The sequence below is a fragment of the Bos indicus genome, chromosome 19 (genome assembly GCF_029378745.1).
Source record: "Bos indicus isolate NIAB-ARS_2022 breed Sahiwal x Tharparkar chromosome 19, NIAB-ARS_B.indTharparkar_mat_pri_1.0, whole genome shotgun sequence".
Lineage (NCBI taxonomy): Eukaryota > Metazoa > Chordata > Mammalia > Artiodactyla > Bovidae > Bos > Bos indicus.
Window position 1 is genome coordinate 28,299,127 of NC_091778.1, and position 15,707 is coordinate 28,314,833.

The 15,707-nt window shown below is 54.5% G+C and overlaps 2 protein-coding genes across 4 annotated transcripts; both read left to right on the top strand.

Moving 5' to 3' along the window:
- The first annotated feature begins 196 nt into the window (after positions 1-196).
- On the top strand, positions 197-3,539 carry LOC109574104 (uncharacterized). 3 transcript variants are annotated; one of them, XM_019981865.2, is made up of 9 exons: positions 197-821; positions 1,114-1,221; positions 1,328-1,399; positions 1,629-1,714; positions 1,810-2,061; positions 2,424-2,624; positions 2,716-2,949; positions 3,107-3,259; positions 3,396-3,539. In XM_019981865.2, exons 1-9 carry the CDS (start codon positions 328-330, stop codon positions 3,452-3,454), a joined length of 1,659 nt encoding a protein of 552 aa, XP_019837424.2. In that variant the 5' UTR covers positions 197-327; the 3' UTR covers positions 3,455-3,539. The 3 variants fall into 3 exon arrangements, with proteins under 3 accessions (XP_019837424.2, XP_019837427.2, XP_019837428.2); XM_019981868.2 differs by having other exon boundaries at positions 207-821; positions 2,716-2,853; XM_019981869.2 differs by lacking the exon at positions 3,107-3,259 and having other exon boundaries at positions 209-821; positions 2,716-2,853.
- Positions 3,540-3,714: 175 nt separating this feature from the next.
- On the top strand, positions 3,715-15,706 carry ACAP1 (ArfGAP with coiled-coil, ankyrin repeat and PH domains 1). Its single transcript, XM_070772982.1, has 22 exons — positions 3,715-4,289; positions 4,824-4,881; positions 8,320-8,439; positions 8,604-8,657; positions 8,740-8,798; positions 9,032-9,215; positions 9,345-9,389; positions 9,493-9,588; positions 9,690-9,764; positions 9,857-9,966; positions 11,129-11,180; positions 11,266-11,366; positions 11,653-11,776; positions 11,867-12,078; positions 12,662-12,731; positions 12,855-12,949; positions 13,049-13,221; positions 13,798-13,970; positions 14,501-14,610; positions 14,693-14,803; positions 15,153-15,202; positions 15,513-15,706. Exons 1-22 carry the CDS (start codon positions 4,237-4,239, stop codon positions 15,611-15,613), a joined length of 2,226 nt encoding a protein of 741 aa, XP_070629083.1. The 5' UTR covers positions 3,715-4,236; the 3' UTR covers positions 15,614-15,706.
- The last annotated feature ends 1 nt before the right edge of the window (position 15,707 follows it).

The window sequence follows — 15,707 nt, forward strand, 5'->3', positions numbered from 1 at the left end:
CGTCACAATTAAGTTTCTGGACACCTGACTATGATTGGATAATTCGGATGAGAGTGGAGATGGGGGAGAAGGGCGGGAACAAATCCCAGAGACAAAGAAGGGTTTTAGGGTGGGACAGAAAGGGAGGGGCAACCTGAGAGGCTTCCAGTCGGAGGTCCCTAAACAGTTTTGATTCCGCCCCCCACGGCTCCAGGGAGCGGTGGGGGAGGGGACCCAGACCTCGCCCAAGTGTCCCCCTCCCGCCGCGGTGGGGGCGGGGCCTGGGGCGGGGCTATGTGGAGCAGGGAGGCGGGGCGAGGTAGCTGAGAGTGGCCCCCTAGTGGGGCCATGGAGAAGCAGGAAAGTCTGGGGGCTGCTGGCGGCCTCAATGGAGAATCCCCTGGTGGGGGTATCAGCGGGGTGCCAGGAGGCATCGGAGGAGTCGAGTCAGGCGCCGGGTTGCTCTCCGGAGTAACCATGTTTCACGGTTCTGGGCCTCCCACGCACAATGGGGGAACTATAATTCGCAGTCTTGATTCTAGCCAGCCCTCCGGAGGGACAGCAGTCCTCGGTTCCGGGCTCAACCAGCATCCTGGGGAAGTCGCGGGCCACAGCTTTGGGTCCCGTACACAACCTGTCGGGTTTAATCCCCACTTCCCTGGAACCAGTGTATCCGGGACGTTCAACCCGGGGTCCGGGGCGTCTGGGGTGTACAACTCGGCAAACATTACGCTATCCGAGTCAACTTGCACGCGCCAAGACAGACCCTGTGAGGACCGTCCCCGGAGCATCCTAAAAAACAGCAGCTCCATCATGGTGCACAAATCCCCCGGGGCGGAGAAGTAAGGAGCCGGGGAGGAAGAAAGGGATTCCAGACACTGGAGGAAGCCAAGGCAGGGGAAGGGGGTGGAGTCTCAAGAACTAAAAGTGAGAGTAAGTGGGGGTAATTGGGTGGGAAATCCGAGGTTCCTAGCCTTTGAGAGAGCGGCTGGTACAGGATAAATCCTTGATTACATAGCACGTGATTATCGTCAGGTGTGACCCCACCCCAGCCTCCTACAGGTCGGAAAAGGTTTTGAATAACTGAAAGAGGGAGTACTCTGCCCTTCTTTTGTATCCTTTCCTCACCCGAAGGAGAAAGTCTCAGCACTGGGATGAAATGAATATCCTGGCGACCTACCACCCTGCTGACAAGAACTATGGCTTTATGAAGGTGGATGAGCCCAGCACGCCCTTCCACAGGTGCGAGTCTGCAGCTCTAGCCCTTCAGCTCCTACTCTTTTCTCTACTCAGAGGAGGGGAGTGCCTGCTGCCCGCTCTGAGGCATTGCTTCCTCCCTCTCTTGCAGGCTCCAAGACAGCGATGAAGACCTGCTTGCCGGGACCTCTCATGCAATGACTCCTGAGAAGTTAGCAGAAAGGTGAGAGTCCTGCCAGAGGTCAGTAGGGACCTGTGGCCTCCTGCCCCCTCCACCCCTGAACTAGGGTCTGAGCTAGCTCTGCTTTTTGGCTCTCCAAATGGGAGGTACTACAATTTGGATCAGGACTCACTCAGGCCAAGGTGGGGGAGTCAGCCAGCTTGGCCCCAGCTACCACATACTCCCATTTTTTGTTCTCTCTGTGCCCATAACTGGTCTCCCTCTCCTTCAGGTTTGCAGCAATGGACAGTTTCTGCCCCAAGGTCCTGTACAGCGATAACAGAAGCTCGGGGTCTTCAGACAGCTTTTCCAAGACACGTGAGATGAGGGGTGGGGTTAAGTGGAAGGGGAGGTGGAGTGAGAGCTCAGTGGAGAGCCTGGCAGGAAAGCCATGCTCTGACACTGGCCCACAGAATCCGATGATTTTGAAAAGCGCCGCAAGGCACACTACAATGAAGGAAAGTTCCTGAAACCTCAGAAAAACCCTCCCTTGGATAATAGCGAGAACAGCAGTGTGGGTAGCGTGAGTATGAGCAGTGGCAGTCGAGGTGCAGTGCTGGACTCAGAGCCCAGGCCTGTGGAAAGAAGTGGGGCAGGAAGAATGACTGGAGGAGTCAAGGACCAGATTGGCCTGGTGGCCAGAAACCACATCCTAGAAGCCAAAGGTTAGCTATGGTGGGGCCCCAGACACCCAAGGGAATTGTAGTCCAGAACCTTCTCCACCATAGCTTGTCTTCCTCAGTGGGTGTCAGCCCAGGGCCCTGCTGCCTAAGAGGGAAGTCGTGCTGGCTGGTGTCCCCAAGGTAGACAGAGGGCAGCTGGGGTAGGGTCCCCATCAGGATAGGCCCCAAGGAAGGCTGGCTGGGAAGGAGGAACAGAAAGCCCAACAGAACTCTGAGGGGGTGGAAAGGTCACTGATGTTTTTCTAAAATGGGAGGAGGGGATAGAAGTGAGATGAGAACCTGAGGCTTGACCTTCTCATGGCTGCTCAGGGGTCACAATGAAGCTGGTGCCCTGTATTCTCTAGGTGTCCTTATGACTCAGACTGATTTGGGTGATTCCTCAGCTTCCCCTGCTTTCATAAATCTGTCCCCAACTTCATCCACCACTGTGGTGTTGGAGAAGGAAATTGGTCTGCAGCGCAAGGAGTATTACAGCAAAGGAAGATACCTAAGGTGCTGGCCCCACCCCGAGCTTGAGGAGGACACAGAAGATGAGCAGCAAAGCAGTGAGAATTCAGCCGGGTCAGCCCAGGAGCGGGAGGGCTAAGAACCAATAGACTGATGGGTGTGCCAACCCTGGTCCTCTGATGCTTGCAGGCTCCACAAACTTGAACTGGGTGACTGAGAGTCCCATGGGCACTGAGGTCCGTCTGGTGGACCACACAGGAGGCTCCTCCCAGGATTTCCAGGCCACCGAGAGCTCCCAGAAAGTGATAGTGACATCATCGAAGCCTGGTGAGGGCACCAGGCCACCATCTCACCAGGCCTGGCTCTTGGCAAGCTCCCATCTTCCCAACCCCCGACTCCCTTCAGGCCAGCGGATCGGTAAAGGTGATGAGAGAGGCCTTCCACATTCTTGTGTGCAATGTGGATTTTATGGAGAGGACCCAGGGAGGCTCAGAGGGATGGGTACCAGCCCCCCAGCTTGGTACCACCGCTGCCCCCATGCCTCCTCCCTGATTCCTCTCTGCCACCTACCCTGCTCCAGGTACTGCCCAGTGCTCCAAAGATAGTGGGTCCCAAGCAATGTCTGACTGGTGTCAGTGGCTGGTATCCAAAGGGCTGAACTGGCAAAGCATGGAAGGCTCAGAGAGGGAACCTGGAAGTCACCCAAACTTCCCAAACCAAAACCAGCACAGACGTGAGCCTGAGCAGGGGCAAGGGGATGGCCGGGGAGCGCGAGGGGCTGAGTGGGTAGGTTCTAGGGAGTCTGGGGATCGTGGCCACATCTTCTGCCTGTGGCAAGAAAGCCACTAACCCAGCCCCTCCTCTTCCAGATGAAACCCTGCAGCTCCAGTGGACTCAGGAGGAGGAAACCAAACAATGGAAACTGTAGCCAGCTGGGGATGGGGTGGGAGCCAACTTTCCCTGCCCTCACCACCCTCGGTCAATCGGGGTAGACAATAAAGAGAAGAGCAGGAGTCTAGGTGCTGTGAATTGGGGTCCCAGGCTGATCCTGAGCTGTCGTTGAGGAGAGCGGGGGCAGAGATGAAAGTTCACGTGCAGGAAACCACAGGCAGAACAGAGCAAAAAGCTTGGCATAGCCAGGGGGACTGGACTCAACAGGCACCCAGGAGCCCAGGAAGACCCACCTGCAGTGGGCTGACAATGACTTGTGTGATTCAACCACACACTTACCAGTATTGTCTTTAAAAAACCACCCTGGAGGTAGGAGTTATCGTCCCCATCTTTCAGATGAGGAAACTGAGGAATCAGCTTGCCCAGGGTTAGGCAATCAGGATTTGAACCTGTATCTCTCAGGCCTCCACGACTCAACCACTGAAGGAGACCAAGCGGAGAGAGACCAGGGCCCTAGGAAGGTGACTGTAGATAGTCTCCGAGGGCGGGGCTGTGGCTTCTCTGATCTCAGGCCCTTCTCCACCCCTGGGCCCCGCCTCCACCCCTCCCAGCACTGCCTGAAAGTGAGGGGTGAGAGCTCCTCCTAGGACACCCCTTGCACCTAGGGAAAGAATCCTTTCCCCCACCCCCAGGCTCTACCCAGGGGAGGACTTTCCCTCCTCCCTCATCAGCACGTCCCCAGGCCAGGGGAGTGCCTGTACTTGCAGCTCCACCCTCCAGGCCCGAGGGCCCACTGGCCCCGGAGCGGGTCTAGCTGAGATGACGGTCAAGCTGGATTTTGAGGAGTGTCTTAAGGACTCACCCCGCTTCCGGTAAGTGTATACACAGGTGTCCAGGGGCAGAGGTGGGGAGGTCCGACAGTCCCTAACATACACAACCTTCCCCATGTCGGACGGAGGATGTCTTTCCAGGGCGTAGGTCTCAGAGGGGCGAGATCCAGCTTAGAAGTCAAAGCCGTACCTCTGGTATCAAATCCCGTGCTCTGATGCTCGCCACCCTCTGCCAGTGTGGAGGGGGTCCCTCCAGCCTCTCTCAACCCCAGAGCTGGCACTCCCTCCTCCCTCTCTTGGGGACCCCTCCCCTCCCCCAGCACCTGCTCTGGGCGGTTAGCAACTTCCTGCCCTCGCCACATCCACCCTCTTTCTACCTTCCTGCTCTGGCCTGGGCCTTAGTAGCTCCCACACTGTGCAGAGTGAGTGAGCCAGAGCGGGTGGGTGGGAAGTTCTTAACCCATCACCTTTTTATGTCCGTACCCTTGGCCCCCAACCCCAGCCCCTAACCCTGCCAACTGGACAGACCAGATAGGCCCAAGCTCTGTTCCCGTGACACTGTCCCTCCTTTCCCAGAGCCTCTGTCGAGCTGGTGGAAGCCGAAGTGTCAGAATTGGAGACCCGGCTGGAAAAGGTGATCCGAATGTGGAGGGGTGACCTGGGGTGGGAGTGAGACGAGAGGGGTAGGGCCAGGGAGAAAAGTAGAGACCAAGTATAAGTTCTGGAGATTACTGAATGTTAACCAGGTTGGGTAGATACTGGGGGCTACAGAGAAACCAAAAGGTGGTTCTGTATCCTTAAGGAGCTCGGAATCTTGGAAAACAAGACTCATCTGTGAACTTGCTTCTGAAGACTTGAGTTATGCGGGACCCTGAGCCCCCAGAAGTTTCTGCCCTCAGGCAGCTCTCAGACTGTGGGCAACAAATCCGTAAAACACTGACATGATGCAGTCAGGCCTTCCTGGCTGCTCTTTACAAAAGCAGCAGACTCCCATCCCCCTTATTTGGCTTTTTTTTTCCCCTCTACAGCATTTATCTCAACTATGTTATGCGTTTACTTGCTGTATTAGTTTTCTATTGTATAACAAATGATTATGCATTCCGTGACTTCAAATAGTGCACAGGTATTAGCATAGTCGTGGGTCAGCACAGCTTAACTGTGCTCTGCTCTGCTCAAAGCAGAGTTCCAGTCCTTGCTGTTGTGGGATTGAGGCCCTCATCTCCCAGCGGCCACCCACAGTTCCCTGGCCCGGGGCCCTGTCCATAGGCAGTTTATTTCATAACAGCTTGTGTCTTCTTCAAGGCCAGTAGTAGGCTTTCCCAAGTGTGTGCTGACAAGATGCCATCAGTTTATATCAGAATGTGATCATGGGGCAAATCCGTCACCTCTGTCATTTGGGGGCGCCATCCTATTGCTCTTGCCATGTGTTGAGAAGCATAATCCTCACTCACCCACACACAAGGAGTGAGGATTACGCAAAGGTGGGAGTCACAGGGCTTCCCTTAGCCTGTGTCTGTCCCACTTGCCAAGTTTGTTTCGTGTGTACTTTTCCCTACTGGACTGAAAGTATCATGAGGGACTTTTACATTTCCCCCTCCCCTGCCCCGCCTCAATCCCCAGGGCCTTTGCCATGACCTGAAAGTTAGTAAGTAACCAACTAATAGATACATTTATTAATGAAATAGATACATTTAAATTGGTGTATAGCTGATTTACAACATTGTTAGTTTCTGGTGTACAGAAAAGTGATTCAGTTGTACACATGAATATATACATACATTTTTAAGTTAAACTTTTTATTTTTAACTAATTGCAGATCACAGGAAGTTGCAAAAATAGCACAGAGAAGCACAGGTACCCATCTCCCAGCTTCCCCCAATGGTAGCATCTTCCATAACTGTAGTCTACTGCTCAAACCAGGAAATTGCTTCTGGCATGATACAGTAAGCTGTCTAAAGACTTCACTTGGATTCTACCTGCTTTGCATATACCCTTAAAAAAAAAAAAATCATTTCTTTACTTAGCTGTGCTGTGTCTTAGTTGCTGCACATGGGATCTTTAGTTGCGGCATGTGGGATCCAGTTTCTGACCAGGGATGGACCCTGGGCCCCCTAACACTGGGAGGACAGAGTGTTAGCCACTGGACTCCCCCAGGGAAATCCCTGAATATACTCTCTTAAAAAAAAATCTTTGTGTATAATTCTGTGGCACTTTATCACATGTATAGATTCTTATAACCAGCATCACACTCAAGATACAAAACTCCTATCATCACAAAGAAACTCTTTTGAGCCGTTTTTTTGTAATGGTACCCTCCCTCCCCACTCCCTTCCTTATCCATGACAACCACTCATCTCTTTTCTATCTCTAGACTTCTCATTTCTAGGTTATCTAGGTGGAATCATACAGAATGTGACCTTTCAAGATTGGCCTTTTTTTTCCTCTCAAAATAATGTCTTTAAGTTTATTCAAGTTGTGGCTTATCAGTAGTTATCAGCAGTTCATTAATAGTTGATGAGGAGCTCATGCCTTTTACATTGCTGAGCCCGTGCTATTGTATGGATGTACCAGTTTGTCACTAGTTCAGTCTTCTGAAAGTTCCTTATTCAACTATTTGGGCAGGCAGGGTGAAGAAGGAAAAACTGGACACTCAGTCTCCCAGGGGAGTTGTGATCCTCTGGGTCCTTGTCCCTTATTATGGACACCCAAGAGTGACATCTGATAAAATTTGATCGTGGTCTGTTTCCTGACTGTTACTGACCCTGCCAGCCATCTTCAAGTCAAGCTATAGTTCCCTGAAGCCTTCACTAGCCTGAAAAAGTGTTTTTCAGTTCAACAAAAGTTCCGTGAGCAAACCTCTGTAGCCCATGTTTTCTGAGCCCCTGCTACCCAAGATTTCCTCATAGAACTGCCCTGGTGGTCTCTAGATCCCCAGGCTGAAATGACAGGCTCCATCAACTCTTGCTCCTTCCCAGATACAGTGACTCAGGGTGGAATCAATGGTGTCATCTCTAGGAGCCATGCAGTTTCTGCAGGTGAAAAGAACCAGGGGTCAGAAAACCTAGCTCTGGCTTCTCAGTCGGCCACCTCAAGGAGTGAGTTGGGAGGGAAACCAGTCTTCAGGCTATTCCTACTGCCACAGGGGCCTCCCAGAGACCCTCCTCAGGCCAATCACTCGTCCTTTGTTTATGAAGCCTCCTAGGCAGGTGGAATGAACTGGGAGATTGGGATTGACATATATATTTAAACTATTAACACTGTGTATAAAATAGATAATTCATGAGAACCTACTGCATAGCTCAGAGAACTCTATTCTGTGGTCTTTGGTGCCCTAAATGGAAAGGAAATCTAAAAAACGGGATTTATGTATATAAACAACTGATTCACTTCGCTGTGCAGCAGAAACTAACATTATAAAGCAACTGTACTCCAATATATTTTTTTTAAGCCTCCTTGTTTGTAATTTAGGGCCAGACAGAATAGGCCCTAAGAGCACCGTCTCTGACCCTATGGCCTGGCTGACTGATTACTATTTATGAGGAAATGTTCACTAAGCACAGAATGGACACCTCCAGACAGTAAATACTGTATAGAATTTTTTTTTTTTTTTGCAAGGCATGTGGGTCTTAATTCCCCAACCAGAGATCATACCTGCGCGCTTGGCAGTGAGAGCTCAGAGTCCTAACCACTGGACAGCCAGGGTATCCCCCATTTCTGTAGAATTTAATACTGAGCAGATAAAGCTCAGGTTTCATCCTGAGGGCCAGACAGTGTTTGAGGATGGCGTTTCTGGGAACTCTGGACCCAAGCAGATGTTGCAGGGCAGGAGAGATGTCCAGGAGGTGAAACCGACTGGCTCCGCTGTCAGACTGGGAGGAATTTTGATCCAGGCCCAGAGCAGTGGGAGGAAAGAAACCAAGATGAGAAAGCAGCTGTGTGTATTAGAAACCAGACTGGGCCACAGAGAAGTGTAGGTTGGGGAGGGAGGGGCACAGCCCTGGGAAAGGGGAGACAAGTCAGACAGGAGAGGAGCAGTACCGGCACGACTCCCTGTTGCTCTGTTGTTTCCCAGCTCCTCAAACTGGGGAATGGCCTCCTGGAAAGTGGGCGGCACTACCTTGCCGCCAGCCGGGCCTTCATCGTGGGCATTTGTGATCTTGCCCACCTGGGACCACCAGAGCCCATGATGGCGGTATGTGGAGGGTCTAGACCAGGCTGTGGTGGGGTCTGGGATGTGGAAGAGACCCTGGGGAAGGCGAGGGAAGAGTCGGTCTGGGGTCTGCCGGTCCCGGGTCTAGGGGTGGGAGGACCCGACTGCCCTTGTCTGGTACTCTCTTTCTGCATCTTCTTGCCTAGGAGTGTCTGGACAAATTCACTCAGAGCCTGAGCCATAAGCTGGACAGCCATGCTGTAAGTTGGGGGGTGGCCTGGTGGGGGGAGCAAGGAAGTCTGTGGTCCTGACCCCCCACCTGCCAACTTCTGCTTCCCTCAGGAGCTTCTCGACGCCACCCAGCACACACTGCAGCGGCAAATTCAGACCTTGGTCAAGGAGTGAGTTGGGAAGGAAACCAGTCTTCTGGCCTCTCCCACTGCCATGGGGGCCTCCCTGAATAAAGGAGTTGTGAGATTGGAGGCTTCTGGTGGCCTGATCATTATCCCCTATCTCAAGGATCCCCTCAAAGTCCTGAGTGTCCATAGCTACAAGGCTGTGAATGCACCTTAGGGATTTCTCTGCTGGGGTCAGTGAGTGTATGGGTAATTCTGTGTTATTCCTACACCTCCAGAGGTCTCCGGAGCTTCCGAGAGGCTGGCCGGGATTTCTGGCGGGGGGCCGAGAGCCTGGAGGCTGCTCTTACCCACAATGCAGAGGTTCCCAGGCGCCGGGCCCAGGAGGCAGAAGAGGCTGGAGCTGCTTTGAAGGTTGCTCGAGCTGGGTACCGGGGCCGGGCCCTGGACTATGCCCTGCAGGTGCCTGCCCCTACCTGTCCTCCTGGGGTACCAGGGCCTCAATCACCTTGAGTCTGGAGTCACTGGTGTGCAGTGGGAGGGGTGGGGTCTGTGTCTTCAAGACTGACCTGAGATCTTTTGGGCTCTCAGATCAATGTGATTGAGGACAAGAGGAAGTTTGACATCATGGAGTTTGTGAGTCGAGGTGGGGGTGGGGGTGGGGGTGGGGAGGAGCCTGCTGATAGCATGAGGGACCGGGGAAAGAGAAGGGTCTGCCTCCTGCCCACCTTGTCCCCAGGTGCTGCGTTTGGTGGAGGCCCAGGCTACCCATTTCCAGCAGGGCCACGAGGAGCTGAGCCAGCTGGCCCAGTATCGCAAGGAGCTGGGTGGCCAGGTAGAGCCCCAGGGAGCAGGAAGGTGGAAGAGGGAGGGAAGGCGCTTTGAGATGACTCTGGGTGAGGGTGGGGCCATCTGAGATACCCTTCCTGTGCTTAGTTACACCAGCTGGTCCTGAATTCAGCCCGCGAGAAGAGGGACATGGAGCAGAGACATGTGCTGCTAAAACAGAAGGTGAGGACTGGGGCTGCAGACAGGAGGCGGACGACCCTGGGGCCTTGGTCTCTGCTCACTTCAGTTGCCCTTTGACACTTTTGTGCCCCCAGGAGCTGGGTGGGGAGGAGCCAGAGCCAAGCCTAAAGGAGGGGCCTGGTGGCTTGGTCATGGAAGGACATCTCTTCAAAAGGGCCAGCAATGCATTTAAGACCTGGAGCAGGTGAGGAGTGAACATCCCAGTCGGTTTTGGGGGTTTTTTTGAGTGGTTATAGTGTGTTAAATGGGTCTTCCCAGGTGGTTCACTGGGTAAAGAATCCTCCTGCAGTAGAGGAGACCTGGGTTCAATCCCTGGGTTGGGAAGATCCCTCTGAGGAGGGCATGACAACCCAGTCCAGTATTCTTGCCTTGAGAATCCCATCGAGAGAGGAGCCTGGTGGGCTATAGTCCATACGGTCACAAAGAGTCGGACATGACTGAAGCAACTGAGCATGCATGCATGCACACACCATGTGTTAAATGCAGCCAGGAAAAACAGACAGACTGCCCCTACCCCCCCACCCCACTGCTTCCTTCAGAGACTTTATATTCCATCAGCAAAGATACACAGTGATATGGTAATTAAGTGAATTACGTGTTATCTTAGACGGTAAGAATACCATAGGCAAAAAACAACAAAGAAGCAATGTGGACACAGCCGGAAAGGAGCTGTGACTTTGAGTAGGGTGGTCAGTCTAGACCTCCTGGAAAGGTGACTGCTGAGTGAGGACTGGAAGGATATCTAGGGGGAGAATGTTCTAGGCTGAAGGAGGAGCCCTTCCAAGGCCCTGAGGAACCTGGAGGGTTCCAGGAACAGAGGGGAGGCCCTGGGTGTGGACAGAGGGAGGGAGGAGGAAGTGGTAGAAGATGCAGGTGGAGCTAACAGGGTGTGAATCATGATGGCCTCGTTGGCTGTGCTCTGAGGGAAGTGGGGCGCCATGGGAGGGTGTGGAGCAGGGTGGTGACCTGCTCTGACGTGACCCCTTCCCCTTCCAGGGCCACCGCCGGCCCCTGAGAGATCTTTGTGCAAATTAAGAAAGGGAGCCCCTTCTCCAAGATACTTATATTTGCCAAAACGTTGTAGTAACTATTTTATTAGACAAAGCATTTTTGCTGCCATCTGCTGGAAACTTGTCTTTGTGAGTCTATCACAACTGGGTGCTGAGATGTGATCAGCACCCCTCACAGGTCCCCGGCTGCCCCTCCTCTGCAGCATCTCCTGGGACGGGCAGCCCAGGACTCTCTCTTCTCAGTGAGATTCTATGAAGCTGAGAGCACCATATTCCTCCTGTCCCTCTCCTGAGCCATTACCCCCACATCACAAATGCTATTTCCACCTCTTCCAGACGCTGGTTCACTATTCAGAGCAACCAACTGGTCTATCAGAAGAGGTACAAGGTGAGTAGGCTGGGTCCTGGGTACTGGGCCCCAGGAGGACTCAGCCCTGCTGTGGCTGCCTGGACATCTGCCCTCCCCCCGCCAGGACCCTGTGACCGTGGTGGTGGATGACCTTCGTCTCTGCACAGTGAAGCTCTGTCCTGACTCAGAAAGACGGTTCTGCTTTGAGGTTGTGTCCCCCAGCAAGTGAGTACAGTGCCCAGGGCTGATGGCCTGTGTGTCTCAATCTTACTGGCTGGCAAGGGTCTTGGAGGCCCCTCATGCTGCCCCAGATGTTAACCCTTTGGTGGTTGACTGGGGAGGAGAGTATAGGGCAAAGGGGCATATCTAGAAGGGTATTACCAATTGGTGCAGAGGTATTTCCATATGACTGGCACCAGCCGCACACTTGCTGAATGTCAGCTTGCTCATCCTGCCACTTGACTCCCCAAGCCTCAGTTCTCTCCCTGCTCTCCATTCCCCTCTGGTCCAGGTCTTGCCTCCTGCAGGCTGACTCAGAGCGCCTCATGCAGCTGTGGGTCAGCGCCGTGCAGAGCAGCATCGCCACAGCCTTCAGCCAGGCTCGCCTTGATGACAGCCCCCGGGGTCTAGGCCAGGTACCTTAACTGGCGGTGCAGGGCTGGGCTGCCCAGCGAGCTAGGACATCCCTTCCCTCAGAGTCACTCTTTCTTCCCCTGTCCCCCCAGGGCTCAGGACACCTGGCCATAAGCTCCGCTGCCACCCTGGGCCCTGGTGGGTTGACCAGGGGAAGGGAGCCTGGGGGAGTGGGGCACGTGGCAGCCCAGGTGCAGAGCGTGGACGGCAATGCCCAGTGCTGTGACTGCCGGGAGCCTGCCCCCGAGTGGGCCAGCATCAACCTCGGCGTCACCCTCTGCATTCAGTGCTCTGGCATTCACAGGTCTCTCCCCACAGGGTCCCAAGCGTGGGCCCCTGCTCCTCCTGGGTTGGGGGCGGGAGACTTGCCTGGGTTTCCTCTCACACTCTGCCTGTTACCTGGGCTGAGCCTGTGGGGCCCAAGGTGGACCCAGGTGGGCCCAGCCCCTCGGTATCCTGGTCTGGCCAGGGCAGGAGGACACCCAGGGGAGTTGATCGACTTGTCTGGAGGAGGGGTGGGGTCAGGACTGCTGAGGGTTGGGGAGCTGATGAAAAGCAGAGAGAGATGATGTTATGAGGCCTTAGCAGGTCTATACAGCCCTCAGGGGGGGAGAGGGGAGGGGAGTGGCATGGCAAGAGTTGTCCAGGCCAAAATACCTGGAGAGAGGGGAGGTGGCTGGAGAGGATGAGGAGAAGGGAGGAGAGGGAATGGTGAACAGGCGGAATCCAGCTCCATCCAGGTCAAGACCACGTGGCCCTGGCTGCCCTCTGCCTCCTGGCCCAGCGCCTCCGCCTGGGCCCCCGCACGCAGGACCTTGCCCCTAAGTCTTTTCAGGAGTAGCAGCTGCCCCCACAGAGGGCCTGACATATCTCCCCTTGCTCTCCAGGAGCCTTGGAGTTCATTTCTCCAAAGTCCGGTCTCTGACCCTTGACTCATGGGAGCCGGAACTCGTGAAGGTGACTTGGGATGCTGTTGAGTGTGTGGGGGTGGGGTAAGGGCAGGGCTTCAGAGTCCTGAGGGCTCAGACACTCACCCACACCCTACCTGTCTGTCTCTGCCTCTACCTGGGCTGTCTGCAGCTCATGTGTGAGCTGGGAAATGTCGTCATAAACCAGATCTATGAAGCCCGAGTGGAGGCCATGGCTGTGAAGAAGCCAGGGCCCAGCTGCTCCCGGTGAGGCTGGGGCCACCCTCCATGTGGGGAGGGAGGGAGGAGGGCCCAGGACGAGAGGAGGAAAGACTGTCTCCTTCCCCTGCAACACTCCCCCGCCAGGCAAGAGAAGGAGGCCTGGATTCATGCTAAATACGTGGAGAAGAAGTTCCTGACCAAGCTTCCTGAGATTCGAGGGCGAAGAGGTGGCCGGGGGCCCCCCAGGGGACATCCTCCTGTGCCCCCAAAGCCAGGGCTTATCAGGCCCAAGCCGGGGAGCTTCAGATCCAAGCCAGGTATACAGTTGGTTGGTTGGGCATCTGTGAGTGCCTGCTGGGCACTCAGCACAGTGCCAAGCCCAGTGGGGAGGCACAGAGTCCCGGGTCCAGGTCTTCCCCTTGAGAATGTTCAGGGGGCCAGACTGTACCAGCACTGGTTTTATAAGGCAAGAGTTTCGGGGATTAAAGTGAAGGATGGGAAGGACCATGGGGCTGGGAGGAAGCAGGAAGGGCTGTGTGAGGGTGCCAACAACCTAAGATGAGTCAGGAGAATGAGTGAAGGTCTCCAGAGGCCTGTGGATGAGGGTGAGAGCTTGGCTGGAAGAGAGGGAATCAAGAGAGCTGAGGTTGACTATCAGCTCACCCTCAACATCCCCTCCAGTTGAGGTGGTCAGACAGGAAGAAAGTGAAAGATGTGACTATTCTATATGCCTAGGCACCTGGCCATATCCTCTCACACCTTCCATCACCCCCCACCACAATTCCTGGTCTTGGAGTCCTTCCCACAATTGAGAAGTGACCTATCCCGTCACAATGTCAGGGGTCTGTACTGAGGGTTTTCTTCTCAGATTCATAGCTGGTTCCCCTTCACAGAGCCCCCCTCTGAGGACCTGCAGAGCCTGCACCCTGGGGCCCTGCTCTTTCGAGCTGCTGGGCACCCTCCATCCCTTCCCACCATGGCTGATGCCCTTGCCCATGGAGCCGATGTCAACTGGGTCAACGGGGGTCAGGAGAATGCCACACCGCTGATCCAGGCCACAGCTGCTGTGAGAGTCTTGGTGACCTCCCTACACCACCTTCGGTCTCTCTTCCCTCTCCTGACCTTGGTCCCAGCTCTTAACCCTCTCCCCAGCCCCTAGGGAGTGATAACCAGTAGAGCCTGATTGCTAAGAGGGTGAGATTTGGAGGCTGAGAAACCTGGTTTGGATCCAGACCCTCACCACTTACAGCTGTGAACCTCCTTGTGCCTCAGTTTCCTCATCTGTAAAATAGGGATAACATGCCTTATTAGGTTGTACTATGGATGTAATACATGTAAAGAGCCAGAGCAGAGGGACTTCCCTGGTGGTGGTCCAGTGGTTAAGATTCTGTGCTTCCAAGGCAGGGGCTGCAGGTTCAATCCCTTATCAGAAAACAGATCCCACGTGTCCCGTGGTGTGGCCAATAAATAAAGCTTAAAAAAAAAAAAAAAGCAGAGCCTGCCATCCCATACCACTGAACTGACCCGACTCCAAAATATCTTTTAATTTGTCTCTAATTTGCCACATCTCTCCCCCTTCTCTATTTCTCCATGCAGAATTCTCTTCTGGCCTGTGAGTTTCTCCTCCAGAACGGGGCAAACGTGAACCAGGTGGACAACCAAGGCCGGGGCCCGCTCCACCACGCGACAATTCTTGGCCACACGGGGTAGGGACAACAGGGATGATGGCCTCGGGAGGAAGGCTCCAGACGGGGTGAGGGGCCGGCTGAACTTGGCTATCTTGTCCAGGCTGGCCTGCCTGTTTCTGAAACGGGGAGCCGATCTAGGAGTTCGAGACTCTGAAGGCAGAGACCCCCTGACCATCGCCGTGGAAACAGCCAACGCTGACATCGTCACTCTGTGAGGGTGCCTGGGGAGGCGGGGCTCGCGCTTACACTATCCACTTGGGCGGGGCTTACGCCAGACCCCAGCTTGCCAGGCGGGGCCTGGGGAGGGGCGGGGCCAGCTCCTGGACCAGACTGAGAAAGGCTCCTCCAGGTGTTGACTGAGGCTTGGAGTAGGAAGGGTAAACTCACCTTCCTTGGTGGATTTATTCTGAGAGAGGCATTATTCATTAATTGTCGGGCATCTTTAAAGTACTAGACCCTGAGGAAACAGGTGAATGAAACAACCCAGCTCAAAGGATGGGAAGGTGAGGGTGGGGGTGGGGTGAGAATGTCATTCATTCCTTAATCCTCTCCCCCTTCAGGCTACGATTGGCAAAAATGCGGGAGGCCGACGCAGCCCAGGGCCAGGCTGGTAAAGTACACCTCCCCTCCGCCCTGCACAACATTGTAACTGTGGGCTTCTGGCCCCTGGTGACCTGTCCCCAACTCCCTGTCCTCAGCTTCATTGATCAATTACATTATTTATTCAACAAATACGTATTGGGTGCATCCTACGCTCCAGGTCCTTGAAACAAAGCAAAGAATAGGCGAGGGCGCTGCCCTGACAGTACAGACATCTCCTCCACCCACGTTGGAAGCGCGTGCTCTTACCAGGCCGGGCTGTCCCTATTGTGCTATTCGTGCTAGGACCCAGCCTCTCAGCCCTTTCTCCCTCCCCGCAGGAGACGAGACATATCTTGACATCTTCCGTGATTTCTCCCTCATGGCATCCGACGACCCGGAGAAGCTGAGCCGGCGTAGTCATGACCTCCACACGCTTTGATCCCAGGCCTTCAAGGGCTGGGACCCCCATCCCTTCCCTCCCTACCACCCGCCCTTTCCATTAAAGCCTTTGTGCTTTGCTCTTCAAAGTTCAT